Source organism: Gossypium raimondii, chromosome 10 (assembly GCF_025698545.1).
Source record: "Gossypium raimondii isolate GPD5lz chromosome 10, ASM2569854v1, whole genome shotgun sequence".
Taxonomy (NCBI): Eukaryota; Viridiplantae; Streptophyta; class Magnoliopsida; order Malvales; family Malvaceae; genus Gossypium; species Gossypium raimondii.
Window position 1 is genome coordinate 58,997,908 of NC_068574.1, and position 27,261 is coordinate 59,025,168.

Genomic DNA, 27,261 nt, shown 5'->3' on the forward strand with positions numbered 1-27,261 from the left:
CTTTGAAATAAAAAAATAGTATGTTTTATATAATTATTTAAAGTTACTCTCACATCATTTTTTACCCATTCAAAGCTAGCAAGCCTTTCATGTACAAAATGGTGTAGCTCTGCAATTTGGATTAACATTTTGGTGACCTCCATGTGAAGTGAAAGAAAATTGACAATGTCACACAATTATTATTTTTTCCTCCGTACCCTTATGCCACCAAAGAAAGTTGAATTATCAAGGCACAAAAGTACTAAGGAGTAGGAGCTAGAAAAAGAGGGGCATGAAAATAAAGAGACTTACATATATTATTTGCATAATACAAAATCAGTATTTAATATTTACATATTTTATTAATTTGATTTTTATTTTTATTTAGTTAAATTTGACTTTAAATCCTTTAAAATAAAGTTGAATTTGATCATCAACCTTTTAAAATAGCCAAATTATTATTTAACGGAAATGTTAAATTTTGAAATACATATAACAATTCGTGTGTATTTCATATTATTTTTTAAAAATTTTATGATTTTTTGAAATTTTGATTTTGAATATTATTAGAAAATTATTTGGAACATTGTTAGTGGAGTTTTAACCTCCACCAACAAAATCAATGGGTTAATAAGTGTCTTACAAGGATATAATAAAATATTAAAAATATATTTTTAAAATATATATATGTTAATTTTTAAAGTTGTGGAATAAAAGAATATATTATTGGCGTACCAAATACTCACCTTTTTAATTAAGATTTAAAAATAAAAATAGTTAGTAAAATGAATGGATTGCAAATTGAGAAATTTGATATTGAATATTAAAATTTTCTTAAAAGAAGACATACGAAAGTTAGTGATTTATTTGATTTAATTTCAATTTTTAAATTTATGCATTTTATTATGAATTTTTATTCTTTGTGTACTCTGTATAATTTGTTTGAAATTTTCAATTTTCAATTTCTCACATGAGTTTGAGATATAAAAAAAATTACTCTTAGGACTGGTGAAACAGTCGATACTTATCATATGTTGATGATTTTGTTCTTCAAAATATTGTCTACAGATAGGATATCAGAGTTCTATTATTAGAGTTTCGTTAAAAAGTCGAAAGTTCTATTTTAGCCTAGGACTCTAGGAGTTCTGTTATCGATATTCTAATTATGATCATGATCTATAAAAAATATGAGTAACATGTGATACGTAAATGAAAATTTGTATGATATGATAAGTCATAAATTAAGTGAAAATGTATGAAAGTGTATGATTATATGAAAGACAAAAATAATTAATTTAATTTAATGATTTGTAAAATTGAAAAGTAAAATACATGAATTATGTAAGAGAATGTTGATGATCAATATGTGGTATGTAAATGACAAGGAAAAATTATATGACCAAATACTAAAATAAATGAATAATGAAATTAGCTAAATACTTTGTAAGTTCAAAAGTAGGTTGCATTAAATAAATAAGATTATGTTATTTCATAGTATAAGTAGTTTGTTAATTTGTTTTAATTTAAATTATTTAAAACATGCTAAAATAAATGAATTGGTAAGCTACCAAATTTAGTTACATACTTACTATCGCGTTTGTAGAAGGCAAAAACAATAAAGGTTCAAATATTTCTGCTTAAATTTGGAACACTTCACTCCTCAAACTTCAAGTTCAAGCTCTTTGATATATAAATTTTGGACCTTAATTTGACACGTACTTAAGCTTATTAGTAATAATGTGAATTATGTACGAAAGATTTATATTATAAAGTACCTCGGTTATAATGAAATAAGAATAAATTGAAGTGACGAGTTTAGTGTTAAATGTAGCATCTCTTATTCAAATTTGTTATCGGATCAGGTGAGAGTTGTTACAGCTAGAATATAAATTACCATTTCTTTTTTCTTAAGATAGACGTATTTTTTTATTAATTCGTACATAAAATGATATTTTTACTAAAATATTAAATTCGAACAAGGAATTTAAGAAAAAAAAACATTTTAGCCAACAACATATTCTTTGTAGGATCAAAAACATTAATGCAAGAAACTTAAAACAAGGAATCAAAAGTCTAGAACAAGCAATCAAACTTATTTTATATGATCCACCATTAAAATTTTAGAATATGATAAACAAGCAATCAAATATTAAGTGCACAATTTTAGATTTACTGTACAAGAGCCGAGAATGAGATCAGATGGCTTCCTACAATTAATTAAACCGTGTTGCAGTACCTCTCTGGCATAAACTTCGCTTGTAAACTTCTATAAGTTGTCACTTCAATGACCTTCATCAACTTGCAGCTCTAATCTAAATTGTAGAAAACCAATTGATAACGAATTCACAATCCACGGATTGTGGCCTTATAATGCTAATAACAAATCAATGTCTCATTATGATTCACATAATCCATACACCGGTGGATAGGTGCAAGGATTGTTTGAATCATAAGGGAGCATTGATTTGTTCTTAGCATTATGTGTCCATATACCATGGATCTTGAACTCATTAAGAATTGGTGGTCTACAACTCAGATTAGAGCTACAGGCTAATAAAGGCCATTGAAGAAAAAGCTTACGAAAATTACAAGCGAAGTTGATGCCGGTAGGAGTGCTGCAAATGCTGCTCAAAATGAAAAGAGAAGAGCAAGAGGAGTACTCTCTCTCTCTCTATATATATATATATAAAAGTATATACTCTTCTCCATGCTGCACATTATTGCAAAAAAAGAAAACACACAAGGGACCAATCTTTGATCTTCGCAAAGGTCATTTGAGATCAAAGGAGAAGAACAAGAAAAACAAAGGTAAGGGGTTTGAAGAAAGAGCCAAATATATATAGAAAAATTTGAGAGAGAGGATGCGTTTCATTTAAAGATTAAATGTTTCTTTTTTTTGGCTAAAAACATTTCTTTGATCCCTCTCAATTTTGATATTGAGTAAATTGGCCCCTTTCTAAAAATTTTGGAGAAATTTGATCATTGTTGATTTTGAAAGTGAGCAACTAAGTACAATTAATCACAACGTTTATGTTTTTCATCAGTTCTATAATTTTCACATTCCATCAATTTGGTCCTGATTTAACAAATTTAGCCCGTAATATTTACACATTTTGTCAACAGTTTCGAAACGTTGGGCTTCGAAAACCTTACCAGCCTGCAGTTTTATAGATGTAGCAGCTTGAAGTACATATTTACTCCGTCTATGCTTTTGAGCCTCAATCAACTACAATGGCTAGAAGTAAAAGAATGCAGTTCAATGGAACAAGTGGTTAGGGAGGAGGAGGAAGCAATGACACAGTCGTGTTCCAACTTGACAAATTTCCATTGGGGAAGTCAAGCTCTTGAATTTCCACGGCTGAGTAATATCAGGATAGCGGAGTGTCCAAAAATGACTGCATTTTCTTCCTCAGTTTCAAGAGAGAGTGGTGATGCAAGTGAAAGCGTGGTTGGCGAAGGGGGCATCTATGATAACACTGCAACTTTTTTCAGCAATAAGGTAAGTTTGGTTTTCAATATTTATCTGCACAACTTATTTATCAACCTTGTCAAAATTGAATATAATAAAATCCATAAAAATATTAATAAATAAGATAATATTAAAAAAAAAAACTGGAGTTTAAAGTATAAATAAATATATAAAATAAGAATTGAAGGAAAAACTTAAAGTGAAATACTAAAAAACAAAAAGAATTTAAGAGAAGTTTAAAATTAAATAGAAATAGACAATAAATAATAAAATAATAATAGAAAAAAGAAAACTAATCTTCCTTTATTTTAATTTGTGGGTGTATAAGAAGGACATAATTGTGGAAGACCTTCACAAAGGTCATTTGAGATCAAAATAAGGAGAAGAAGCATGAAAACAAAAGGTGAGGAGTTTGAAGAAGAAAGAACCAAATATATAGAGGAGAATTGAAGTGAGAGAGTGGATGGGTTCTTTTAAAGATTTAATGCTTTTTTTTTTAATTTCATATATAGAAAAAATCATTGAAAGAAAAAAAAGTTCAATATAATTATTTAAATTTACTTGTCGGGTTTTTATAAAAGTAACTCAAATTTTTTTATTAATTATGAAAATGAATCAATTTAAAAATTATGTACATAAATTATTCGATTTCTATAGTGTTTGTCGGTGCCGCCAGACACAATGGTGGCACCGACCTACCATCATCGACCAATGATTGCATTTTATTTGAAAATAATAGTTTTTTAGTAGTGTCGTTGGAAAAATTGGCAATATCAAACTGAAGTGTGATTATATAAAATGTTTATGGACTTGACGAAGTACTTATCCTTTTTTTAATTAGCAGAAAAAAAGGGGTCTTCCGTGAATATGGGGCACCAAATTAAATGCTTTTCATCTTTTGGTCTATTTGCATGTTAGGTCTATCCCCTTTTGAAATTATATTTAAATAACCCTTAAGAAATATAAGAATAATAAAAATAAACCATTCTTATTTATTTTATTTTATTTTTAAAATAAACTTAAAATTATATAAAATTCTTATTCAAATTATCCAAATATATCCCTCACACAATTTCCTCAAGTTTATCTAAATTCAAGTATTTTCAATTCATTCCTAGCATATTTAAATTTAGATAAACTTAAAGAAATTTTTGAGGAATATATATATTTGGATAATTTGAATAAGAACTTTATATAATTTTTAAGTATTTTTCAAAAAATGAAAATAGTTTAATTTTGTTATTCTTATATTTTTTAAGTGCTATTTAAATTTCAAAAGAGGACAAACGTAACATGCAAATAGGTCAAATGTTGAAAAACATTTAATTTGGTTCAGATACCAAACGCCACCTCTTTTTCAACCAATCTAAAAATGTTAACCGCTTCAAAAGATCCCTACACGTTTTATATAATCACATTCATTCTGGTGCCGTCAATTTATTAGGCAAAATTACTACAATTTTATTTAAAAAGCAATCATTGGCTGATGATGGAGACCAATGCAGTAAGCACTATAGAAATCAAGTCATTTACGTATATGATTTTTAAGTTGGATCATTTTCGTAATTAACCAAAAAAAATTTGGTTACTTTTCAATAAACAGGTATTTGTTTGGCTTTACTTATATTTTCTTATACAACTTTTATTTATATGCCCATTAATACTTCTAATAATTGAAATAAATAATATTGTGTAATGGTTTTTCCGAGCTCAAAATAAATTTCAATTCCAAAACAAATGAAAATTTAATTTTAATTCAAACCGATTGAAAGTACAAAGTCAATTCAATAATCTAAATTTAAACCCAACAATTTTTTTTTTAAATTCTGAAAATAAAATTTGAGCCCACAAATCGAACTAAAATTATCTTTAAAATCGAAAATCATATTTTCAAATTATGTTACATACTATCTTTCCCTATCGAAAAAGAATTGTGTGTAAATATGTGCAATTTATTTTCCCTCACTTGGAAAGCTTGTAATTGTGTTCCATTAACACCAAAATAATATGGCACAACCAGACATGTCATTGGGTTACGAATTTGAGGAGGTTGATCATCAAAGGATGCGGCAAGTTGGAGCATCTGTTATCACCCTCTCTCGCTAGAAGTCTGGTGCAGCTCCAATGCTTTGAGATAGAGGATTGCGATTGCTTAAGGGACATAATACTTACAGAGGAAATTGAAGAAGAAAGGAAAGATGTGATTTGTTTCCCTCGATTAAACTCCCTGCATATAGTGGGTCTTCCAAACCTCATCTTCTTCAGCTCAGGAAACCACAATATTGAGTTCCCATTGTTGAAAGAGCTAAAGATTGAGCGTTGCCCCAAGTTAATAGAATTCATTAGTCAGAATAGTAATCAGTCCGGCATGCACGCTCTCTTCAGTGAGAAGGTGATTTATTTCAGTAGTCTTACACTCTTGCATAAATCTGTTGATTTGTCCTTGTTTTTTTTTCTGCCTTCATTACTTGAGCTAACCTTATTATGGGCATGGATTATATATATATATATATATGAATAGGTTGCAGTTCCTAGCTTGGAAGACATGAATATCTCGGGCTTGAGTAATGTGAAGATGATATTTTATAATGACCTAGCACCAGGTTCCTTTAAAAATCTACGAGAAATAAATGTTCGGCGATGTGGGAGTTTGAATAATCTATTTCCAGTATCAATAGCCGAAGATCTTCCACAACTTGAACATTTACGCATCACTGATTGTGGAGTTGAGGAGATTGTATCGAAAGGGGATGGAGTGGAGGATTGCAAGTGTTTAAGGGACATAATACTTACCGAGGAAATTGAAGAAGAAAGGAAAGATGTGATTTGTTTCCCTCGATTAAACTCCCTGTGCATATAGATTGTCTTCCAAACCTCATCTTCTTCAGCTCAGGAAACCACAATATCGAGTTCCCATTGTTGGAAAATCTATGGATTGAGCGTTGCCCCAAGTTAATAGAATTCATTAGTCACAATAGTAATCAGTCCGGCATGCACGCTCTCTTCAGTGAGAAGGTGATTTATTTCATTAGTCTTACACTCTTGCATAAATCTGTTGATTTGTCCTTGTTTTTTTTTTTCTGCCTTCATTATTTGAGCTAACCTTATTATGGGCATGGATTATATATTTATATATATATATATATATATATATATGAATAGGTTGCAGTTCCTAGCTTGGAAGACATGAATATCTTTAACTTGAGTAATGTGAAGATGATATTTTATAATGACCTAGCACCAGGTTCCTTTAAAAATCTACGAACAATAAGGGTTTGGGGATGTGGGAGTTTGAAAAATCTATTTCCAGTATCAATAGCCAAAGATCTTCCACATCTTGAACGTTTAAGCATCTGCGGTTGTGGAGTTGAGGAGATTGTATCGAAAGGGGATGGAGTGGAGGAGCAGCCTGTGAGGTTTGAGTTTCCGCAAGGTTTGAGTTTCCGCAAGTGTCTTACCTTGATGTTAGTGGGGTAGAAAAGCTCAAATGTTTCTATGAAGGGCAACATACAATAGTCTGGCCGATGTTGAAAAAATTGATAACAGATAGTTCTGCTTTGCTAAAGATAGTGGCATGGGAACATCTTAGATTAATCCAAGGAAATGAGGAGCCAGTTTTGTTGGGTGAAGAGGTATGTATATCATTACAACTATATTTCTTTTTATGATTTAAACCACTGCCACAAGCATCTCAAGTTGAAATATGCCACGATAATGCATTTCTAATTATTATATTTTTTTTCGTATTTTTGAATTTTCAATATATATATATTTTAAATTTTTTGTTACATTTATAAATATTTTTTCAATTTTTAAAAACAAGACTGAATAAACATAATAGGTAAATATTGAGTGTTAATCTTGACTTTTTAGAATGTAGTTCAATTTGATAAAATGTATAAGTGTTGAGGTTAAATTAATTATTATGCAAAAAAAATTTGCTACATTAGCATTCCGTTAGTGACTTTGCAGTATAGCAATTAAGATATTCAATTTCTCCAACAGCAGTGGTTAAATTGAAATTTTATTTGGTTTTAAGTGACCAAAATGAAAATATTTTAACACTTAAGTGACTATATATGTAATTTACCCTGCATTTAAGTAGTGGGTCGAAACAAAATATAACGTTTAATTTGCTAAAAAAATCGCCACTCAATAAAAAGTCAAAATTTTAAAAGTTAATTACACTAGACATCTCAAACTATGACCTTCATTTTAAATTAGTCCCAAAATTTAAAATATTCTAATTACATTCTTAAACTATTGAGGTTATATCAATTAGGTTTTTCTGTTATTAAATTCGTTAATTTAACCATCAAATTAAATCAGTGTATTATCTACACTGTTCTGCTTATATTTTTTATCATAGAAAAATAAAATTATATACATATATATAGCAATGGTTGTTTATCTATTTTAATCTAGATTTGCTACTCTTCTTTCGGCTTTCATGTTCTGTAATTTTATCAGTTTTTATTCTCAAGGTATTGTGTTTTCTTAAAACAAAAAATTCATCTATTCTGGATTCGTTTGATTTAATATTGATTTTGTTGGGATTTAATCATCAAAATCAAACACTTAAATTGTATATCTTTTTTTTTGTTTGTTTGTTTTTTTAAAGCATATACATCAACATTGAGCCTAACTTGTTTATATTTAATTGGTTTCCTAGGTCATTCCCAAATTAGAGGAACTTGTGTTACGAAATTGTGGTGATATGGACCAATTTCCACCAGACTTGTTTCAACATATTAAAGTTTTTGCAGCGAGTGATGGCTCTCCATTTTCTATATTTCCTTTCGTCCGAAGATTCTACAATCTGGAAAGACTTCAGTTTACTCATTTAGATTTCAAACATGTAGTCCCTTGTAAAGGAGACGCCGGGACTCTCCCACCAATTAGAAATCTGAAATTGTTTTCTGCCGGAAATCTTAATCATATTTGGAGGAAAGATTCGGAGCTTGACCATATTCTTTCTAATCTTCAAACACTCACAGTTCAGAATTGTGATGATTGGATAAATATTGGAGTGTTCTCATCATCTTTACAAAATCTCACAATTTTGAATGTGTCATTTTGTAAAATGATGACAAACTTAGTCACCCCCTCAGTACTTAAGAATCTTGTGCAATTAACGACAATAAAGGTAGAAGACTGCACTAAAATGACAGAAATAGTGGGAAACGAGGGAGACTGTCATCAGACAATAGTTGTTAGTAAACTGAAATGTTTACAACTATGCAATTTGAAGAGCCTCACAAGCTTTTGTCCACGGTATTACAGCTTCGAGTTTCCTTGTTTGGAAGAATTAGTTGTGGAAGGTTGTCCATGGTTAAAGATCTTTTCTGAGGGAGTTTTAAGCACCCCACAATTACAGAGAATAAAACGGTCGCATTACGGTGAGGAATGGAGTTGGACAAGTGACCTTAATACCACCATACAACAGATCTACACAGAAAAGGTACAAAGTTAATAAGTTCATAATGCTAGCTAGATTCCTCCTGTCCTAATACAATTAATTTTATTACTACTTCAATAACCATTGAAGAATGTTAATTGTTATTTTGTCATTGTCTGCATTTTCTATTTATGGTTGCTATCTAGTGGAATAATATCAGATTAATTTTTAGGATGGACTCTATGATTTCAACATCTCTGACACATTTCCGGAGTCGATAGAAATATGGACTAGAAACCCTCAAGAAATTTTGGGCTTCAAAAACCTTAGCAGCCTGCAGTTTTATAAATGTAGCAGCTTGAAATACATATTTACTCCGTCTATGCTTTTGAGCCTCAATCGACTCCGAAGGATAGAAGTGGAAGAATGCAGTTCAATGGAACAAGTAGTTAGGGAGGAGGAGGAAGCAATGACACATAAATTTACATTTCTTTCGCTACGCTCCGTAACAATTGAGTCGTGTTCCAACTTGACAAATTTCCATTGGGGAAGTCAAGCTCTTGAATTTCCAGAGCTGAGTAATATCAGGATAGCGGAGTGTCCAAAAATGACTGCATTTTCTTCCTCAGTTTCAAGAGAGAGTGGTGATGCAAGTGAAAGCGTGGTTGGCGAAGGGGGCATCTATGATAACACTGCAACTTTTTTCAGCACTAAGGTAAGTTTGGTATTCAATATTTATCTGCACAACTTATTTCACATTTTCTTTTGATTTGATCAACATGAGTGTGTCTGGTCTATATATACATACTAGTGCAACACCTTGCCAAAATTGAATATAATAAAATGCATATATTAATAAATAAGATAATATTTTAAAAAAAATTGGAGTTTAAAGTATAAATAAATATATAAAATACGAATTGAAAGGAAAATAATAATAGAAAAAAGAAAACTAATCTTCCTTTATTTTAATTTGTGGGTGTATAAGAAGGAGATAATTGTGGAAGACCTTCACAAAGGTCATTTGAGATCAAAGGTGAGGAGTTTGAAGAAGAAAGAACCAAATATATAGAGGAGAATTGAAGTGAGAGAGTGGATGGGTTTTATTTAAAGATAATATTTAATGCTTTTTTTTTTTAATTTCATATATAGAAAAAATCATTGAAAGAAAAAAATTCAATATAATTATTTCAATTTACTTTTCGGGTTTTTATAAAAGTAACTCAAATTTTTGATTAATTATGAAAATGACTCAATTTAAAAATTATGTACATAAATTATTTGATTTCTATAGTGTTTGTCGGTGCCGCCAGACACAATGGCGGCACCAACCTACCATCATCGACCACTGATTGGCGGCACCGACCTACCATCATCGACCACTGATTGTCTTTTATTTAAAAAAATAATAGTTTTTTAGTAGTGTTGTTGGAAAAATTGGCGATATCAGATTGAAATGTGATTATATAAAATGTTCATGGACTTAACGAAGTAATTACCCTTTTTTAATTAGCGGAAAAAGGGGTCTTCCCGTGAATATGGGGCACCAAATTAAATGATTTTCATCTTTTGGTCTATTTGCATGTTAGGTCTATCCCTTTTGAAATTAAATTTGAATAACCCTTAAGAAATAGAAGAATAACAAAAATTGGTGATATTAAACTGAAATGTCGTCGGAAAAATTGGTGATATTAAACTGAAATGTGATTATATAAAGCGTTCATGGATTTGACGAAGTAGTTATCCTTTTTTAATTAGTGAAAAAAGGGGGTTTTGCCGGTCAGTATGGCGGCACCAAATTAAATGCTTTTCATATTTTGGTCTATTTATATTTTAAGTTTGTCTTTTTTTTAAATTAAATTTAAATAATCCTTAAGAAATATAAGAATAAAAACAAACCACTCTCATTTAAAAAAAAATAAACTTCAAAAAGTATATAAAATTCTTATCTAAATTACCTAAATATAGCCCTCACAAAATTTCCTCAAGCTTATCTAAAATCAAATGTTTTCAATTCATTCCCTAGCATATTTAAATTTAGATAAATTTGAGGAAATTTTTTAATTTGAATAAGAATTTTATATAATTTTAAAGTATTTTAAAAATAAAAATAAAAAATGAGAAGTATTTTTTAAAGTATTTTTAAAGCGTGCAGTTTTGGCAAACATACAGTCTGCAAAAAGATGATCTCTTGTTTCTTGGTTCCCTTGACATAGCAAACAATGACCTTCAATGCTCATCCCTCCTCCAACAACCTTTTAGCATGATAACTCTTCAACTTTACAAAAAAAAAAAAAAAATCCATTTAAATTTTCATCTCTTTCAGGCATTGAATTTTCATTTTGTGACATAACAATTAAATAAGTAATTATGCTTAACATTTTTAAATTATTTTAAGTAATTAATGTAAATCATTAATGGAAACTACATAAATATGTGAGTCCAACTTTATTAAAACAAGCATATTCCCTGTCGAATTGCTTTAATAATAATCATTCAACAATCATTATAGCAAATATGAAAGCTCGAGGTTTAAAAAAAAAACAAATTTTGCTTTAGGTTAGATTTATGCTACTGAACATTTCATCTAATAAAAGGGTTCACGTCTCCTAGCTGTATTTATCACTTTAACTGTAGAGTGAGTTGATATTTGAATATTAACCTTAACTTATCAGTTTATAAATCTTTATACTCATCTACTTGTTTTGATTATATTTACAAGTAAAGAAGGAAGAGTGATATTATCTTCTAATGAAATTTATGTCAACAGGTTGTCATTCCTCGTTTGGAGAATCTGGAATTGTCCTCCATTAACATTCATAAGATATGGCACCAACCATCTTCCCCATCTGTCGGATGCCTAAATTCCTTGCAAGTGAACAGGTGTCACAATTTGAAATACCTGTTCCCGTCTTTCATGGTAAAAGATCTTGTGCAACTCCGACGCCTTGAAATTTGGGACTGTAATATGATGGAACAAGTAATATTCACGGATGGATTGGTTGAGGAACATCAAGGGAGGAATCAGATGTTTTTCTCTGAACTAGAAATGCTCTGGCTAGAAGACCTTCCCAAACTCACAAGTTTGTGCTTTGAAAATTACTTTGAATTCCAATGTTTGACAGGTTTAGAACTAATAAATTGTCCATTGCTAAAAACTTTCATCACTAAATGTGTATCCGAAGATGAACCTGAAATTGGCCAACATGTACAAGCTAGTAACTTGGAGGTTCATAACTCATCTCTCCTCAATGAAAAGGTCAATTCTTTACGGGTTCTCCTTTTAATTTATGTTACTTCAATTGATCTTACTCGTTTCAAGTTCTTTCTTTTCCATGCATATTTCAGTTATTAACCTAATGAAATGATTTAGCAGGTTGTTTTCCCTAGTTTGAAGGAGTTGCGGATTCAGAATTGTGATTCCTTAGAACAAATTATTGAGCTGCAAGGAGTCATTGCTGATGAGTCACAGTCAACATCAGCTGCTCAATCTATTATGGCTGAAACAGAGACGACCAAGTTTGTATTTCCCAAACTAGTAAACCTCGGATTGGATAAGGTGCCGAGATTGAAAAGTTTCTACTCTAGGATGCATGCCACCCGGTGGCCTTCATTGAAACGAATGGCCATTATTGAATGCCCCAAAGTACAGATATTTACTCCACAATGTCCTGAGTGTCAGGTTGGAATCTCAAGCCAACAACCCTTGTTTTCCGTCAATGAGGTGAGCTCACTAACAGTTTCATACTCCATGTTCATTACTTGAGATTACCTATAAAATGCCTTTTGAAATAACTAATATTCTCACCTTCCTTTTAAATTTATGAGAAAGAAAATGGAAATTATATTTATTTTGTAGTCTAGTTCTTACTAATTGAAAACTCTTTGATCGATGTTTAATATATTCGTTGCCATCCAGGACACTTTCCCTGTATTAGAAGAACTAACACTGACGACGAATGATATGGTAAAGGGGATATGTGATGGACAACTCTCATTGCAGTGTTTCCAAAACCTTAAGCATCTTAATCTCCAATTCTTTCCTGAGACATCCACTACTCTTCCGTATTCCTTTATTCGGTCACTACCAAAGCTTCATAAGCTTGTTGTAGACAATGCTTCCATTTGTCAAATAGTACAATCTGAAGGACTCAGCGACCAGGAAAGGCATACATCAGCATTCTATCAGCTAAAGGAATTAAGTTTGTCTCAACTTCCAGAGTTGACGTTAAAGACTTTTGAACCATCTTTGCTGTCTTTCAAAAATCTAACAACACTGAAAGTTTCAAGATGCCATGGGTTCATCAATTTAATCGCATGCTCAACGGCTAAGTGCCTGACGCTACTGGAAAGATTGAGCATAGATGATTGTGAGATGATGGAGGAAATCATAGCGTGTGAGGCTGAAGAAATACAAGGGGGCATTGTATTTCCCAAACTGAAGTATTTGGAACTAAGTTGTCTGCCATGTCTAGCAAGCTTTTCCTTGGCCCATCACTCGTTGGAATTCCAAGTCTTGCTAATGGTGATGGTGACGAAGTGCCCCCAAATGAGGAATTTCTGCCAAGGAGATTTAAGCACACCAAGGCTGGAACAAATGCACTTAACAAGAGATGGGGAAGGTGAACTGCAGTGGGAAGGCGACCTTAACACTACCATAAAACATATGTTCGATGAAATGGTACAAATCATTTAAAGGATTTAAATTCATGTGTTTTTACATACATACATACATAGTTAATTGAACAATTCTTGGTTTGTTATGATCATCCACAGAATGTGCAAAATTCTGACGTGACGGAGGCTACTGATCAGTTGCCCAAGCTGGAATAAGGAAATATGTTTGGGTGCTTATGCGAAAAGCTCAATTTCGTTTGAATTCAAAACAAATGGTAATTGACTCTTCTATTTTCATCATGGCTTAACTAATGCTTTATAAAGTGACCATAGAGACGCCCTTTTCATTGTAGGTTGAGTTGCTCTACTGAAGTACGAGGCTGCAACTTTTGGTAAAATGTGAAAGGTTATTTCAGTTTTTGTAAAACTACTATTTGAACTGTTCCATTTCACATTATACCCTCAAAATTGAACTTCAAGTGCATCATGCATGGCATTGGGCTACAAACATGTAAACTTTTACTAGTAAGGTTGACCCCTGTTTTAAGGATTTGCCAACTTTTGATGGTTACCATATCAATGTCAGCTTAAAGCTATCAAGCATCTTTACAAATATAATATATATATTATTCCTTAACGAGGGATAAAAGTAGGCAGCTATCTACTAATGATACGGCTGATTCTGAAAAGACGGCCGAAATTGAATCAATGGGTTGTTGGTATTTGCCTGATGGAAGAACAGGGCCTAATGTTACGTGGATTCTGATCAAGTTTTAAATTTTCAGTTGTGGGCATTACTGATTGTTGTCATTTGGTTGTTGATCCTCTGATTTTACGGTTGACTGTCTTGCTTATACGTTGCAAGGTTGGCGGGTCTCAAGTATGAATTTCCAAGCCGGCTATCATCCATAATTAACTAGGTGTTCCAATCCATGGAGTTTATGGTTTATTAGTGTAACTGTCCATTTGGTTATGGATTGGTTCTTAAGGTGTTTTGATACTTTGTATGTTACAGTGTTTGCTCCAAGCAACACCCTTTAATTTCTAAGGAATTTTATTCGTTGAGGAAAAAAAAATGAGGATTACTCTGATATTTTATGTTTGGGTTTATGAAGATTTTTGTATGTTTAATGAAAGAAAGCAAATAAAATAGAGACGTACAAGATCACATCCATAGATCAACAAAAGGGTTTAATATTTCCATAAAAATTGTCCCAAAAGGCCTTTTTATGGGAATTGATCATATAAACTAATGAAGGCCATTGAAAATAAAGCTTGTAAAAATTTACAAAAGGAATTGATGAGAATTTGATACACTATTCAATTTGTTGCGATAAGAGTTTATGGCCTTGTAGGAGCCTCTCCCCAAATCGCTAGCAAATGAAACAAAAGGATTAATGCACTTCGATAATGGCAGATTTATATTTGTTACGAAAGGTCAAGAGCCCAAGCCATCTCATGCGACAGCTTTCCCTTAAAGCATTCGTGGCTGAGTCTAGTATTAATTTTTATTTGTATCTTTTATATCCGTTTTATAATTCATATTTGGGATTTGTATTATGCACTTAATATTTCATTATTTGTTGTCTATGTTGCTCATTGTTGCAAAAAGAAGAACCAAACACAATGCATGCATAAACCATAAAAAAAAAAAAAAAAGAACATAAGCAACTAATAATGAAATATATTAAAATCAAGAATGGCAATTGATTTCAGAATTACCCCAATTTCGGTAAATATATTAAAACATGTGTCTGTAATCTGTTTCAATTTCGATATTGAAAAATTGGTATTTCTAAAATATCGAGTTATTCAATCATTTTCATTTTGAAAGTGATAAGTTAAAGACAATTAATTACAACGTTAATGTTTTTCATCAATTATACATAATTTTCTTGGTATAATAATAAATTTAGCCCTCAAAGTTGACACATTCTATCAATTTGTTATTGATTTAACTAATTTAACCCACAATATTTACACATTTTGTCAATTTGATCATGATTTAACATATTTAACCCGTAATAATTACACATTCTATCAACATTTACACAAAATATATAATCATCAAGGATTAAATTTATTTTATACTAATCAAAATTATGTATAATTAATGAAACTACTAGCGCTTGATCTATTGTTCGTGGTTACTTTCAAAATTGATAAGGATCAAAATTACTCTATTTCTTTTAGAGTGACCAATTTGTTCAATATCAAAAGATATTTTTACTTATTTTAATTTCATAGGTAAGAAAATCTCAAAAAAGAAAATCTTTGAAATAAAAAAAAAATAGTATGTTTTATATAATTATTTAAAGTTACTCTCACATTATTTTTTACACATTCAAAGCTAGCAAGTCTTTTATGTACAAATGGTGTAGCTCTGCAATTTGGATTAGCATGTTGGTCACCTCCATGTGAAGTGAAAGAAAATTGACAATGTCACACAATTATTATTTTTCCCTCCGTACCCCTATGCCACCAAAGAAAGTTGAATTATCAAGGCACAAAAGTACTAAGGAGTAGGAGCTAGAAAAAGAGGGGCATGAAAATAAAGAGAGTTACATATATTATTATTATTTGCATAATACAAAATTAGTCTTTAATATTTAAACATATTATTATTATTATTATTTTAATTTAGATAAATTTAGCTTTAAATCCTTTAAAAGAGTTGAATTTAATCATCAACCTTTTAAAAGAGTCAAATTATTATTTAACGGAAACGTTAAATTTTGAAATACATATAACAATCCACGTGTATTTCATATATATATTTTTAATTTTATGATTTTTTTGAAACTTTGATTTTGAATATTATTAGAAAATTATTTGGTACATTGTTAGTGGAGTTTTAAACTCCACCAACAAAATCAATGGGTTGACAAGTGTCTTACAGAGGTAAATAAAATATTAAAATAAATATTTAAAAAAAAAGATATATGTCAATTTTTAAAGTTACTTGTGAAATAAAATAATATATTATCAGATTACCAAATACTCACATTTTAATTAAGATTTAAAAATAAAAATAGTTACTAAAATGAATGTGTTGCAAATTGAGAAATTTGATATTGAATATTAAAATTTTCTTAAAAGAAGACAAGATATAAAAGTTAGTGACTTATCTGATTTAATTTTAATTTTTAAATTTATGCATTTTATTATGAATTTTTATTCTTTGTGTACTCTGTAAAATTTGTCTGAAATTTCTAATTTTTAATTTTCACATGAGTTTAAGATAGAAAAAAATTTACTCTTAGGATTGGTGAAACAGGGGTTACAATCGATACAAGAGTTCAGTTTACGATATGTTGATGATTTTGTTCTTCGAAATATTGTCTACAGGTAGGATATCGGAAATCTATTATCAGAGTTTTGTTAAAAGGTCAAGAGTTCTATTTTGGCCTAAGACTCTAGGAGTTCTATTATCGATATTCTAATTATGATCCTGATCTGTAAAAGATATGAGTAACATGTGATACGTAAACTGAAAAGTTTTATGGTATGATAAACCATAAATTAAGTGAAAATGTAAGAAAGTGTATGATTATATGAAAGACAAAAATAATTTATTTAGTTTAATGATCTGTAAAATTGAAAAGTGAAATACATGAATTATATAAGAGAATGTTCATGATCGACATGCGGTGTGTAAATGACAAGGAAAAAATTATATGACCAAATAGTAGAAATGAATAATGAAATTAGTTAAATACTTTGTAAGTTCAAAAGTAGGTTGCATTAAATAAATAAGATTATGTTATTTCATAGTATAAGTAGTTTGTTAATTTGTTTTAATTTAAATTATTTAAAACATGCTAAAATAAATGAATTGGTAAGCTACCAAATTAATCGTGTTTGTAGAAGGCAAAAACAATAAAGGTTGAAAGATTTCTGCTTAAATTTGGACCACTTCACTCCTCAAGCTTCAAGTTCAAGCTCTTTGATATATAAATTTTGGACCTTAATTTGGCATGCACTTAAGCTTATTAGTAATAATGTGAATTATGTACGAAAGATAATGTTTTGTGTTATAAAGTACCTCAATGAAATAAGAATAAATTGAAGTGATGAGTTTAGTGTTAAATGTAGCATCTCTTACTCAAATTTGTTATCGGATTGAATGAGAGGTATTACTGCTAGAATATAAATTACCCTTTCTTTTTTCTTAAGATAGATGTATTTTTTTATTAAATTCGTACATAAAATGTTATTTTTACTAAAATATTAAATTTGAAAAAAGAATTTAAGAAAAAAAAACATTTTAGCCAACAATATATTCTTTGTAGGATCAAAAACATTAATGCAAGAAACTTAAAACAAGGAATTGAAAGTCTAGAACAAGCAATCAAACTTATTTTATATGATCCACCATTAAAATTTTAGAATATGATAAACAAGCAATCAAATATTAAGTGCACGATTTTAGATTTACTGTACAAGAGCCGAGAATGAGAAAGCTATCACATCAGATGGCTTCCTATAATTAATTAAACCATGTTGCAGTACCTCTCTGGCATCAACTTCCGTTGTAAACTTCTATAAGCTGTCACTTCAATGACCTTCATCAACTTGCCGCTCTAATCTAAATTGTAGAAAACCAATTGATAACGAATTCACAATCCACGGATTGTGGGCTCATAATGCTAATAACAAATCAATGTCTCGTTATGATTCACGTAATCCATACACCGGTGGATAGGTGCGGGGATTGTTTGAATCATAAGGGAGCATTGGTTTGTTCTTAGCATTATGTGTCCATATACCATGGATCGTGAACTCATTAAGGATTGGTGGTCTACAACTCAGATTAGAGCTATAGGCTAACAAAGGCCATTGAACAAAAAGCTTACGAAAATTACAAGCGAAGTTGATGCCGGTAGGGGTGCTGCAAATGCTGCTCAAAATGAAAAGAGAAGAACAAGAGGAGTACTCTCTCCCTCTCTCTCTCTCTATTTATATATATATATACTCTTCTCCATGCTGCACATTATTGCAAAAAAAGAAAACACACAAGGGACCAAGCTTAGATCTTTTCAAAGGTCATTTGAGATCAAAGGAGAAGAACAAGAAAAACAGAGGCTAGGGGCTCGAAGAAAGAGCCAAATATATAAAGGAAAAATTAAGTGAGAGAGAGGATGGGTTTCATTTAAAGATTAAATGTTTCTTTTTTGGTAAAAATATTTCTTTGATCCCTCTCAATTTTGATGTTGAGCAAATTGGCCCCTTTATAAAAAAATTTGGAGAAATTTGATCATTGTTGATTTTGAAATTGAGCAACTAAGTATAATTAACCACAACGTTTATGTTTTTCATCAGTTCTACAATTTTTTCTTGGTATAATAAAAAATATAACCTTCAAAGCTTACACATTTTGTCAATTTGACCTTGATATAACAAATATAACTCATAACATTTTCACATTCCATCAAGTTGGTCCTGATTTAACAAATTTAGTCCGCAATATTTACACATTTTGTCAACAGTTACGCAGAATATATAAACATTAATGGCTAAATTTATTATTATACCAATCAAAATTATGTATAATGGATAGAAAACATTAACGCTACAATTAATTATCCGTAGTTACTCACTTTTAAAATTGAAAGGAATTAAATTGTTCTAATTTTTTAAAAGACTGATTTACTTAATATCAAAATTGAGAAAAATCATAAAGATAATTTTACTTTTCTTAATTTAATAGGTAAGGAAATTTAAAATCATTGAAATAAAGAAAAAGTAAGTTATATATAATTATTTAAAGTCACTCTCACATTATTATTTTTCCCATTCAGAGTTGAAAAGTCTTTTATGTAACAAATGGTATAGCTCTTCAATTTGGGTTAACATTTTGGTCCCCGCCATGTGATGTGAAGGAAAATTGACAACATAACACAATCAAATCTTTTTTTTCTGCCATGCCCTTGTGCCTCCAAAGAAAGTTAAATTATTAAGGCACAAAAGTACCAAGGAGTAGAAGCTACCAAAAGAGGAGCATGAAAATAAAGAGAGATACATATATTACTGGCATAAAATATTTACATCTTTTAGGATTTTTAGTTAAATTTAATTTTAAATTAAGAAATAATAATGATCAAATTGACAAAAGATGTAAATATTAAGTGCTGAATTTATCATTATACTTATATTATTTTAAGTAAAATTTTTGGATTTGAATTTGAATTAGTTCAAGTTTAGATTATGTTGAGTTCAAGTCAGTTTAGACTCGAAGTTTAGACTCGAATATTTTGGGAAATTTCAAGAGAAAATTAGCAAGTCAAAATTACAATTATAAAATAATATATATCATTTATCTATTTATCTATATAAGTTTGAATTACTAAAAGTTATTGAGGCATTAGTATTTGTGTTGACGCATGGGAGTTTAGGTTCAATCTCTTGATTGAAATATTATTTTTAAAATATTTTTAAAATATGGGAGGGTTTGGGTAAATATATAGGCCCGAAATATGGGCTTGGGCAAAAAATGAGGCCCGTTTAGAAAACGGGCCTGGCCTCGGGCAAAATTTTTTAGCCTGAGCCCGGCCCGGACCGAAAATATATTAAATATATATATTTAAAATATACTAGTTTTAGTTTTATTTTAAGTTTTAAGTTACAAAATGTTAGATTTTGTTACAACAATTAATACAATTAACAATTAATAATTTTACAAAAAAAATGTTAGTAACAATTAATAATTAATAATTTAATATAATTTGATAATTTTAGTAACAATTAATACAATTAACAATTAATAATTTTACTAACAAAATGTTAGATTTTACAAAATGTTGACTGGTACAAAAAATATATAATTTGATACAATTTTAATAACAATTAATTTTAATAACAATTAGTTTTAATTTTTATAAAAATATAATTTTAATTTTAATTAAAAAACGGACCGGGCCAGGCTGGGCTAGGGCCTAGGAAGCGGGCTGAAAATTTTTTTGGGTCAGGCCCGAACTCGGCCTGGACCTACCCATGGACACCTCTACCCATTTACAACGAACAACCTTTTTACGTTTAGAAAGTTTCACAAGATCCGATATTTTGTTTTTGTGGAGTGATTCCATCTCCTCTTGCATAGCAAACATCCACTTTTCTGAGTCTTCACAGTTAACCGCATCAGAATAATTAGATGGCTCTTGGTTTGCATCTATATCTTCAGCCACATTTAAAGCATAAGCAACTAGATCAGCCTCGCCATACTTCTTTGGAGGTTTAATTTCTCTTCTAGTTTTGTTTTTGGCAATAGAATATTGTGGTGAATTGAATTTTTGTACTGGCTTGAGGAGTCAACTCTGTTGTAGATTCTAGATTAATCTGAAGCTCCACCTGCTTTTGATTTTCTTTATTAGAAGAGTCTTTAAGAGATATGTTAGGTAGCATAACAGTTTCATCAAAAACAACTTCTCTGTTAATCACAACTTTTCTATTTTCAGGATACCATAACTTATACACTTTTACACCAGCTTTATAACCAAGAAAAACACATTTAATGGTACACAATTCTAATTTTCCATTATCAACATGAGCATACACAAGACACCCAAAAATCTTTAAATTAGAATCGTCAGCAGGATTACTAGACCATACCTCTTATGGAGTCTTTTTCTCAATGGCAACGGATAGAGACCGATTGATCAAAAACATGTAGTTGACACTGCTTTGGCCCAAAATAACTTTGGTAAGTTGACATTTGACAACATACATTGAACCTTCTCCATGATCGTTCTATTCATTCGTTCTACAATACCTTTTTTAAAATGTTCATTTTCTAAAATGAAAAACACTATGAATTGCATGAATTATGTCCTATGAATTATAAAGGAATGCTGTTGAAATATTCCCATCGATACATGCATACATATTCGTGAAGTATGTTCCAATATAATATCAATATTGGGATTTACGTTTTATAGAGCAACATTATTGGTTGGTAATATACATTGATTCCAAGGCAAATCCAAATATTTTAAAATTTAACCTACAACTGTGGAAAATCAAACTTAATAGTAACCCGATTGTAATGTAAAGTTAAATATGAAAGTAACATTGGTTTATATATATATTTTCTCTAAATTCTAATAATCAAGTTGGGATAAGTGATAAACACTGAGCTTGCCACGTGTGTTAACCACGTTTATATCATGTGCCACTCCAAAGACATCAGGCCTCTATTCAGGCTGGCATGGTCAGGACGTGGTAGCATACTTCAGGGCCCTGGTTAGAAAATATCCCATATCGCTAAAGAACTATAACACAGGAGCGTTTATATAAGCGAAAGAAGCAGCAAATGATTGTCCCTTCGGGGACATCCGATAAAATTGGAACGATACAGAGAAGATTAGCATGGCCCCTGCGCAAGGATGACACGCACAAATCGAGAAATGGTCCAAATTTTTTTCCCTTTTTTTTCCCGCAGTTTTACAGCTCTGTTTTTTTTTTTTTCTGGGTTTGGTGTTCATATTCATGGGTTTTTGTGCACTTAAGATTGCAATTAGAGTTTTCTTTCTTTCTTTTACTGGGCTCGGTCTGTTTTACTCTCTTGAACTGTGAATTTGATTTTTTTTTTTGCCATTTTTTCAGCTTTGTTGCTTTTATCCCCCTGGGTTTAGTTTTCATGTTCATGGGTTCCGCGCACTTAAGATTGCATTAGAGTTTTTTTTTCTTTTTACTGGGGTTTTGGCCAGTTCTACTCTGTTGAACCGTGAATACCTCAAGTTTTCTGGGAATAAATTGTTGCTTATATATTTGCTGGTCAACAGTGCTAATTTTCTGATATATTGGCCAGAATTGAAGGATGAAGGTCCAACTTTGCTTTTGGTCCTTCTACTACTATCTTAAGATTTAAAAGAAATTCAATTAAACAATTTCTTCCAATAAAATTAAATAAGAAGGCCCAGAAATTGACCTGCACACTTAGACATGTTTCTCTTTGAAAAAAATTCAAACAGGATTTTAAAATTTGCAATGTGTTTTATGTAAATCAAATGATATCCTGAATTTTGCTAAGGGTGCTTCATATCCTTGAATCCTTTTTTTGCTTGGCAAGTGATTCATTGAGTTTTTGTGATCAAATTTCATGTTTCCTTTTTTAGTACGGGAATTTGTGGGAAAATGCTTGGCAATATGGAAATGAAACCAATTTCCATTTCCAAAGGCACCAGCAAAGTGGTGAAGCTTATTATTGAAAAATTCTTCAATAATGTCAATAATGAAAAAGTAGAAAATGGAAAAACAGAGAATAATTTGGTTCTTCATCCTATTTGTAGTTATAGTGAATGGATTTCTTTGATTTTAGTAACTAATATTATGATTCCAACATTTGGGGTTTTAATCTCACTACATGAACTTGGCTTTGCTTCTTAGTGTTATTGTTCAACTTTTTAGGATACCTCTATCTTAATCCATTTATGTGATTTGATAATGATATTTGCAGGCACTTAAATCTTCCATTGAAATGGAGAACACCAATTACGACGAGGAGCTGAAGAATGATTGCAGGCTTGTTTGCAGTCTCATATACGATATTAATTGCAGAAAAGAACGGTTGTCCCAAATGGAACGTGAATATAACGAGATGACCGCAACTCTTCGAGGACTCATCAATGGCCTCATAGCAAAAATTAACTCCAAGGACAGTAATCTGTGGGGTTGGGAGCTTCAATATAATGTAACCGTGAGACAGTTGAAGGGCAAGAATGCTGCGTTGCGCCTTTCGTTTGCTGAAGGTACTTTACATTATATATGTGTATGTAGTGAGCAGAATACTATGTGTTAATTGAATCGTTTGGTACCCATTGATTGATCTATATAAATGTCAGGATTTGAACCCCAAACTTAGCTTTTATTACGGGAACCGGATCAATTTAGGCTCGGATAAGCTTAATGGGCTCAGAACCAGATAAGAACATAATATATGGGAACACTTTGGCCATACGAGGCTAATGCTTATATGATTCGCATTACAGACTACATGCACTGTTAGTTGAATAGCTTTATGATGTATTAATCTATAAAATCTGGGTGTCATATTATGAGTTCCATTGCTATGTTAATCTATGTACTAACAATATTATGAAGTAAGGCAATTTTGTGTACATTATATTGGGATGCAAGCTGAATTCCTATTAATCAGCTTCAACCATACATACATACATACATACATACATACATATATATATATGAAGTTAAGAACGTAAGTGCTGTTAAATGGTACATTACTCAGATTGGTAATATATTGGTGCCGAATGTTCTAAAATTTTACCAGCATTACTGGTAATATATTAATGCCAAATTTGACTAATTATTGTTTATATATATTCAAAAATTTCAGATTTGATAAAGATAAAATGGCAATAATGAATAAAAATACTAACTTTTTGAGATCTTATTTAATGAAGGGAAGTTGAATATGGAAACTAAATCGACCTAAGGGAAATAAAAGCAAAATATGGAAAATATTTCTCGGGAAAACAAGTGTTATCCTTCATATATCTTGATGATTCTCTAACGCCGCCAGTTTTCCCCCCTAAGTTTACAGCAAGAAGAAGAAGAAAAAGAAGACAAACGGCAACGTTAAGCCATTTTCATCCCAGGTTAATTTTCTTGTAAATTAAACATTTTTTGTATACATTTTGTTACCTATTTATTTTATGGTTATGATTTGCCGAGTGGACATTTTCAACAATGTGGATTGTATCTGATACAGCCGAAAGAGAATGTGCCTTGTCGAGATCTTGTTGAACTCGAGAAAACTACGAGCGATCAGATTGCTGCTCTAAAGGAACAATTGGAGGAAACATCAGAGGCGTTGAAAGATATGGAAAGCCGATACAGTTGTCTTACGGTGAAACAAATCTTAATTAATCGAGAACTGCAAGATGCTCGAAAAGAATCAATAAGTGTATTTCCTCGTTTTCCTTTGTTTTCTTGGATGTTTTATTTCTTTAGGTGCAAGAAATACCTCTTCGGAATCAGGTATGAAAGTGTTAAACCGAAGACTTCTCTGGTTCTTGATATGCAGGGTCTAAATGATGTATTGACAAGCCGAACAACTCTTGTAGTAAAAAGAATGGGAGAGATCGATCGAAAAGCTTTTGAAGTTGCTAGCTCTGGGAAGTTCCCGAACAAAGATTGGCAAGAAACATGTGCTAAATTATGTTCATTATGGCAACAAAACGTGCAGGATCCGAAATGGCACCCGTTTAAGATGATCAATATCCGAGGCAACTTGCAGGCATGGTGCATACACCAACTATTCTGTTATCCGGTTATCGAAAATCCATTTTTTTACTAAACGTGCTAAACATGTATGTCAGAATCGAGCCAGTTTATTACTCAAACTTAGATATATTAAGGGGATGGCTACTCGGTAGTGTAGGAAATAGTAGACCAAGACGATGAGAAGCTGAAGGAGTTGAGAAATGAATACGGTGATGTCGTGTACGAGGCTGTTAGCACCGCATTGATGGAAATGAACGAATATAATGCGAGCGGAAGGTATGCAGTCATTTAAGCTAGCTGAGTGACCTACAATCTAGTTTATCATTTTTAAATATTTAGTCTATGATTTTTTTATTTTTTTAAGGATTTGTGACTTTTCTTCCAATAATATATCTCCAAAATTCTAACTTAACCTTTTTAAACTTTGTCATGTGATTATTATTAGAGTTAATTGCACCAAATATCTCCAAACTATGGCCCTTATTTTAAAATAGTCCTCAAACTCAAAATATTGTAAATTACATTTCCAAATTATCAATATTATATCAATAATGTTCTTTTGTTATTAAAATCATTAAATGAGACGTCAAATCTTATGAGACATAATTTAAAATAAAAACTTAAAGAAAAATGAAATATTGTAAAATATTGATTTGAAGGTTTTCAAGCTATTACAAAACTATCATTCATTTTCTCTTTTACTTTATTTTTAATTTTAATTTTAAAAGTTGTATCAACAACATTTTACTTTTCTTTAAAAATATCATTTTAAATTAATAGTGTCAATAATAAAAGGATGAGATAAATAGTTTAAAATATTTTAAAGTTGGGAAAATAATTTAAAATAAAGATGCAATATTGTTAATCTAGTACTATTTCATAATATCATTTTATCGTTTCAACTTTTAAAGACTACATTTTTTTTTGAAATATTTTAAAGACAACATTTAAAGATTGATTATAATAATATTGTTGCATGGAAAAAGAATTTCCACGTCAGCAGAAAGGCTTACGCCTGACGTGTGCTTAGTATTATTAGAAAAGTCAAAGGTCGAGAAAGTCTAAGGCGGGTCACACATATCACACGCCATGCACAGGTTTTCTTATTTCGAGGCTAAAATACCAAAATACCATCACATTTCTTGTTAAATTTATCACTTAATCAACAATCCTCTAAAACGAAGTAAGGACATACTAGAAATTTTAATCGCAATAATATCACCAAATCTGAAATATTACAAATGAGGCAAAAAAAATACGAGTAATATTTGGCCATAAAATGTAAATATTCATTCCCTCTAAACCAGTCGGTTAAGCCTCACAATCCAACGTAACTGTAAATCTTTCTTGGCAGCCATGAAATCAGTTCTAAAATCCCTTGCAAACTCAATCTTCCTTGTTCTTTTCATCATCTTTTCATCTTCTATTCCACTTGTATTGGCTCAATGTGAAGCAGAGACCAAGACTAATGGATGCCATAACTACAGAGAATCCATGAAGCTAAAAATCATCGCCATTGTCGCAATTTTACTATCCAGCATGATTGGCGTGTGTCTACCATTGTTTTCTGGTCAGGTTCCGTTACTTAAACCCGACAGGGACTTGTTCACCATTGTCAAGGCATTTTCCTCCGGTGTTATTCTAGCGACTGGGTACATGCACGTTCTACCGGATTCTTTCAACGACCTTATGTCCGGGTGTTTGCCTGAAAACCCATGGAGGAAGTTCCCTTTCACAACCTTCGTCGCAATGCTGTCGGCTGTGTTGACCCTTATGGTGGATTCATTTGCAATGAGTGTATACAAGAAACGTTGCGGTAAAGCTTTAATGGCGGATGCTAACAATGGTGGTGGATTGGAAAATACGAACATTGTACCGATCGATAATTTTGAACACGGCCATAGCCATTCACTTGAGATGAATGACGACGTATCATCACAATTGTTAAGGCATCGAGTTATTGCTCAGGTATATACATGTTTGAATCCTCAAATTCGATGGTTTTGCTTTTCAAGTCTTTACATTATATATTTCCTAAATGTAGGTATTAGAGTTGGGAATTGTAGTTCATTCAGTGGTGATTGGTCTTGCAATGGGAGCCTCTGGCAATCAATGCACCATTCGATCACTCATTGCTGCCCTTTGCTTCCATCAAATGTTTGAGGGGATGGGACTTGGTGGATGCATACTGCAGGTAACCAACATTGCACTATTTTCTCATTCAAACATCCATTTAGTGTACAATATTGATTAACATTATGTTTGATATGTGCAGGCTGAATATGAGATAAAAATGAAAGCAATCATGGTATTCTTCTTTTCAGCCACAACGCCACTTGGAATAGTTCTGGGAATTGGTTTGTCCAATGGTGGGACTACTTAATGCTTGCTCAGCAGGGTTGCTGAATTACATGGCACTGGTTGATCTCCTTGCAGCTGATTTTCTGGGCCCTAAGCTTCAAACAAATATGAAGCTCCAGGCTTGGTCATATGTTGCAGTTTTACTTGGTGCTGGATTTATGTCTTTGATGGCAAAATGGCCTTAGTCATTTCAACA

The 27,261-nt window shown here is 31.2% G+C and overlaps 2 protein-coding genes, 1 non-coding gene and 1 pseudogene across 3 annotated transcripts in view; all 4 read left to right on the top strand.

The window, feature by feature from the left end:
- Positions 1-27,261, top strand: part of LOC105775681 (uncharacterized) — a 139,905-nt gene that overhangs the window by 58,101 nt on the left and 54,543 nt on the right. The window contains exon 5 of the mRNA XM_052621577.1: positions 6,882-7,080. Within this exon, the coding sequence (XP_052477537.1) occupies positions 6,882-7,080 (199 nt within the window). The remainder of the gene's footprint in view (positions 1-6,881; positions 7,081-27,261) is intronic.
- Positions 21,677-25,116, top strand: LOC105775181 (factor of DNA methylation 4). The gene is made up of 5 exons (XM_052621580.1): positions 21,677-21,868; positions 22,918-23,209; positions 24,015-24,076; positions 24,190-24,384; positions 24,505-25,116. Exons 1-5 carry the CDS (start codon positions 21,845-21,847, stop codon positions 24,775-24,777), a joined length of 846 nt encoding a protein of 281 aa, XP_052477540.1. The 5' UTR covers positions 21,677-21,844; the 3' UTR covers positions 24,778-25,116.
- LOC128034412 (U6 spliceosomal RNA) lies at positions 21,778-21,880 on the top strand. Its single transcript, XR_008190537.1, has one exon. It is a non-coding gene; the product is annotated as a U6 spliceosomal RNA (small nuclear RNA).
- On the top strand, positions 25,943-27,250 carry LOC105775180 (zinc transporter 7-like; annotated as a pseudogene).

Excerpts from the sequence above, each read along its gene's own strand:
- LOC105775181 (XM_052621580.1), top strand. The coding sequence starts at position 21,845 with ATGACACGCACAAATCGAGAAATG. Across the intron at positions 21,869-22,917 it reads CACGCACAAATCGAGAAATG|GCACTTAAATCTTCCATTGA; the intron begins GTCCAAATTTTT and ends TGATATTTGCAG. Across the intron at positions 24,385-24,504 it reads CTCGAAAAGAATCAATAAGT|GGTCTAAATGATGTATTGAC; the intron begins GTATTTCCTCGT and ends CTTGATATGCAG.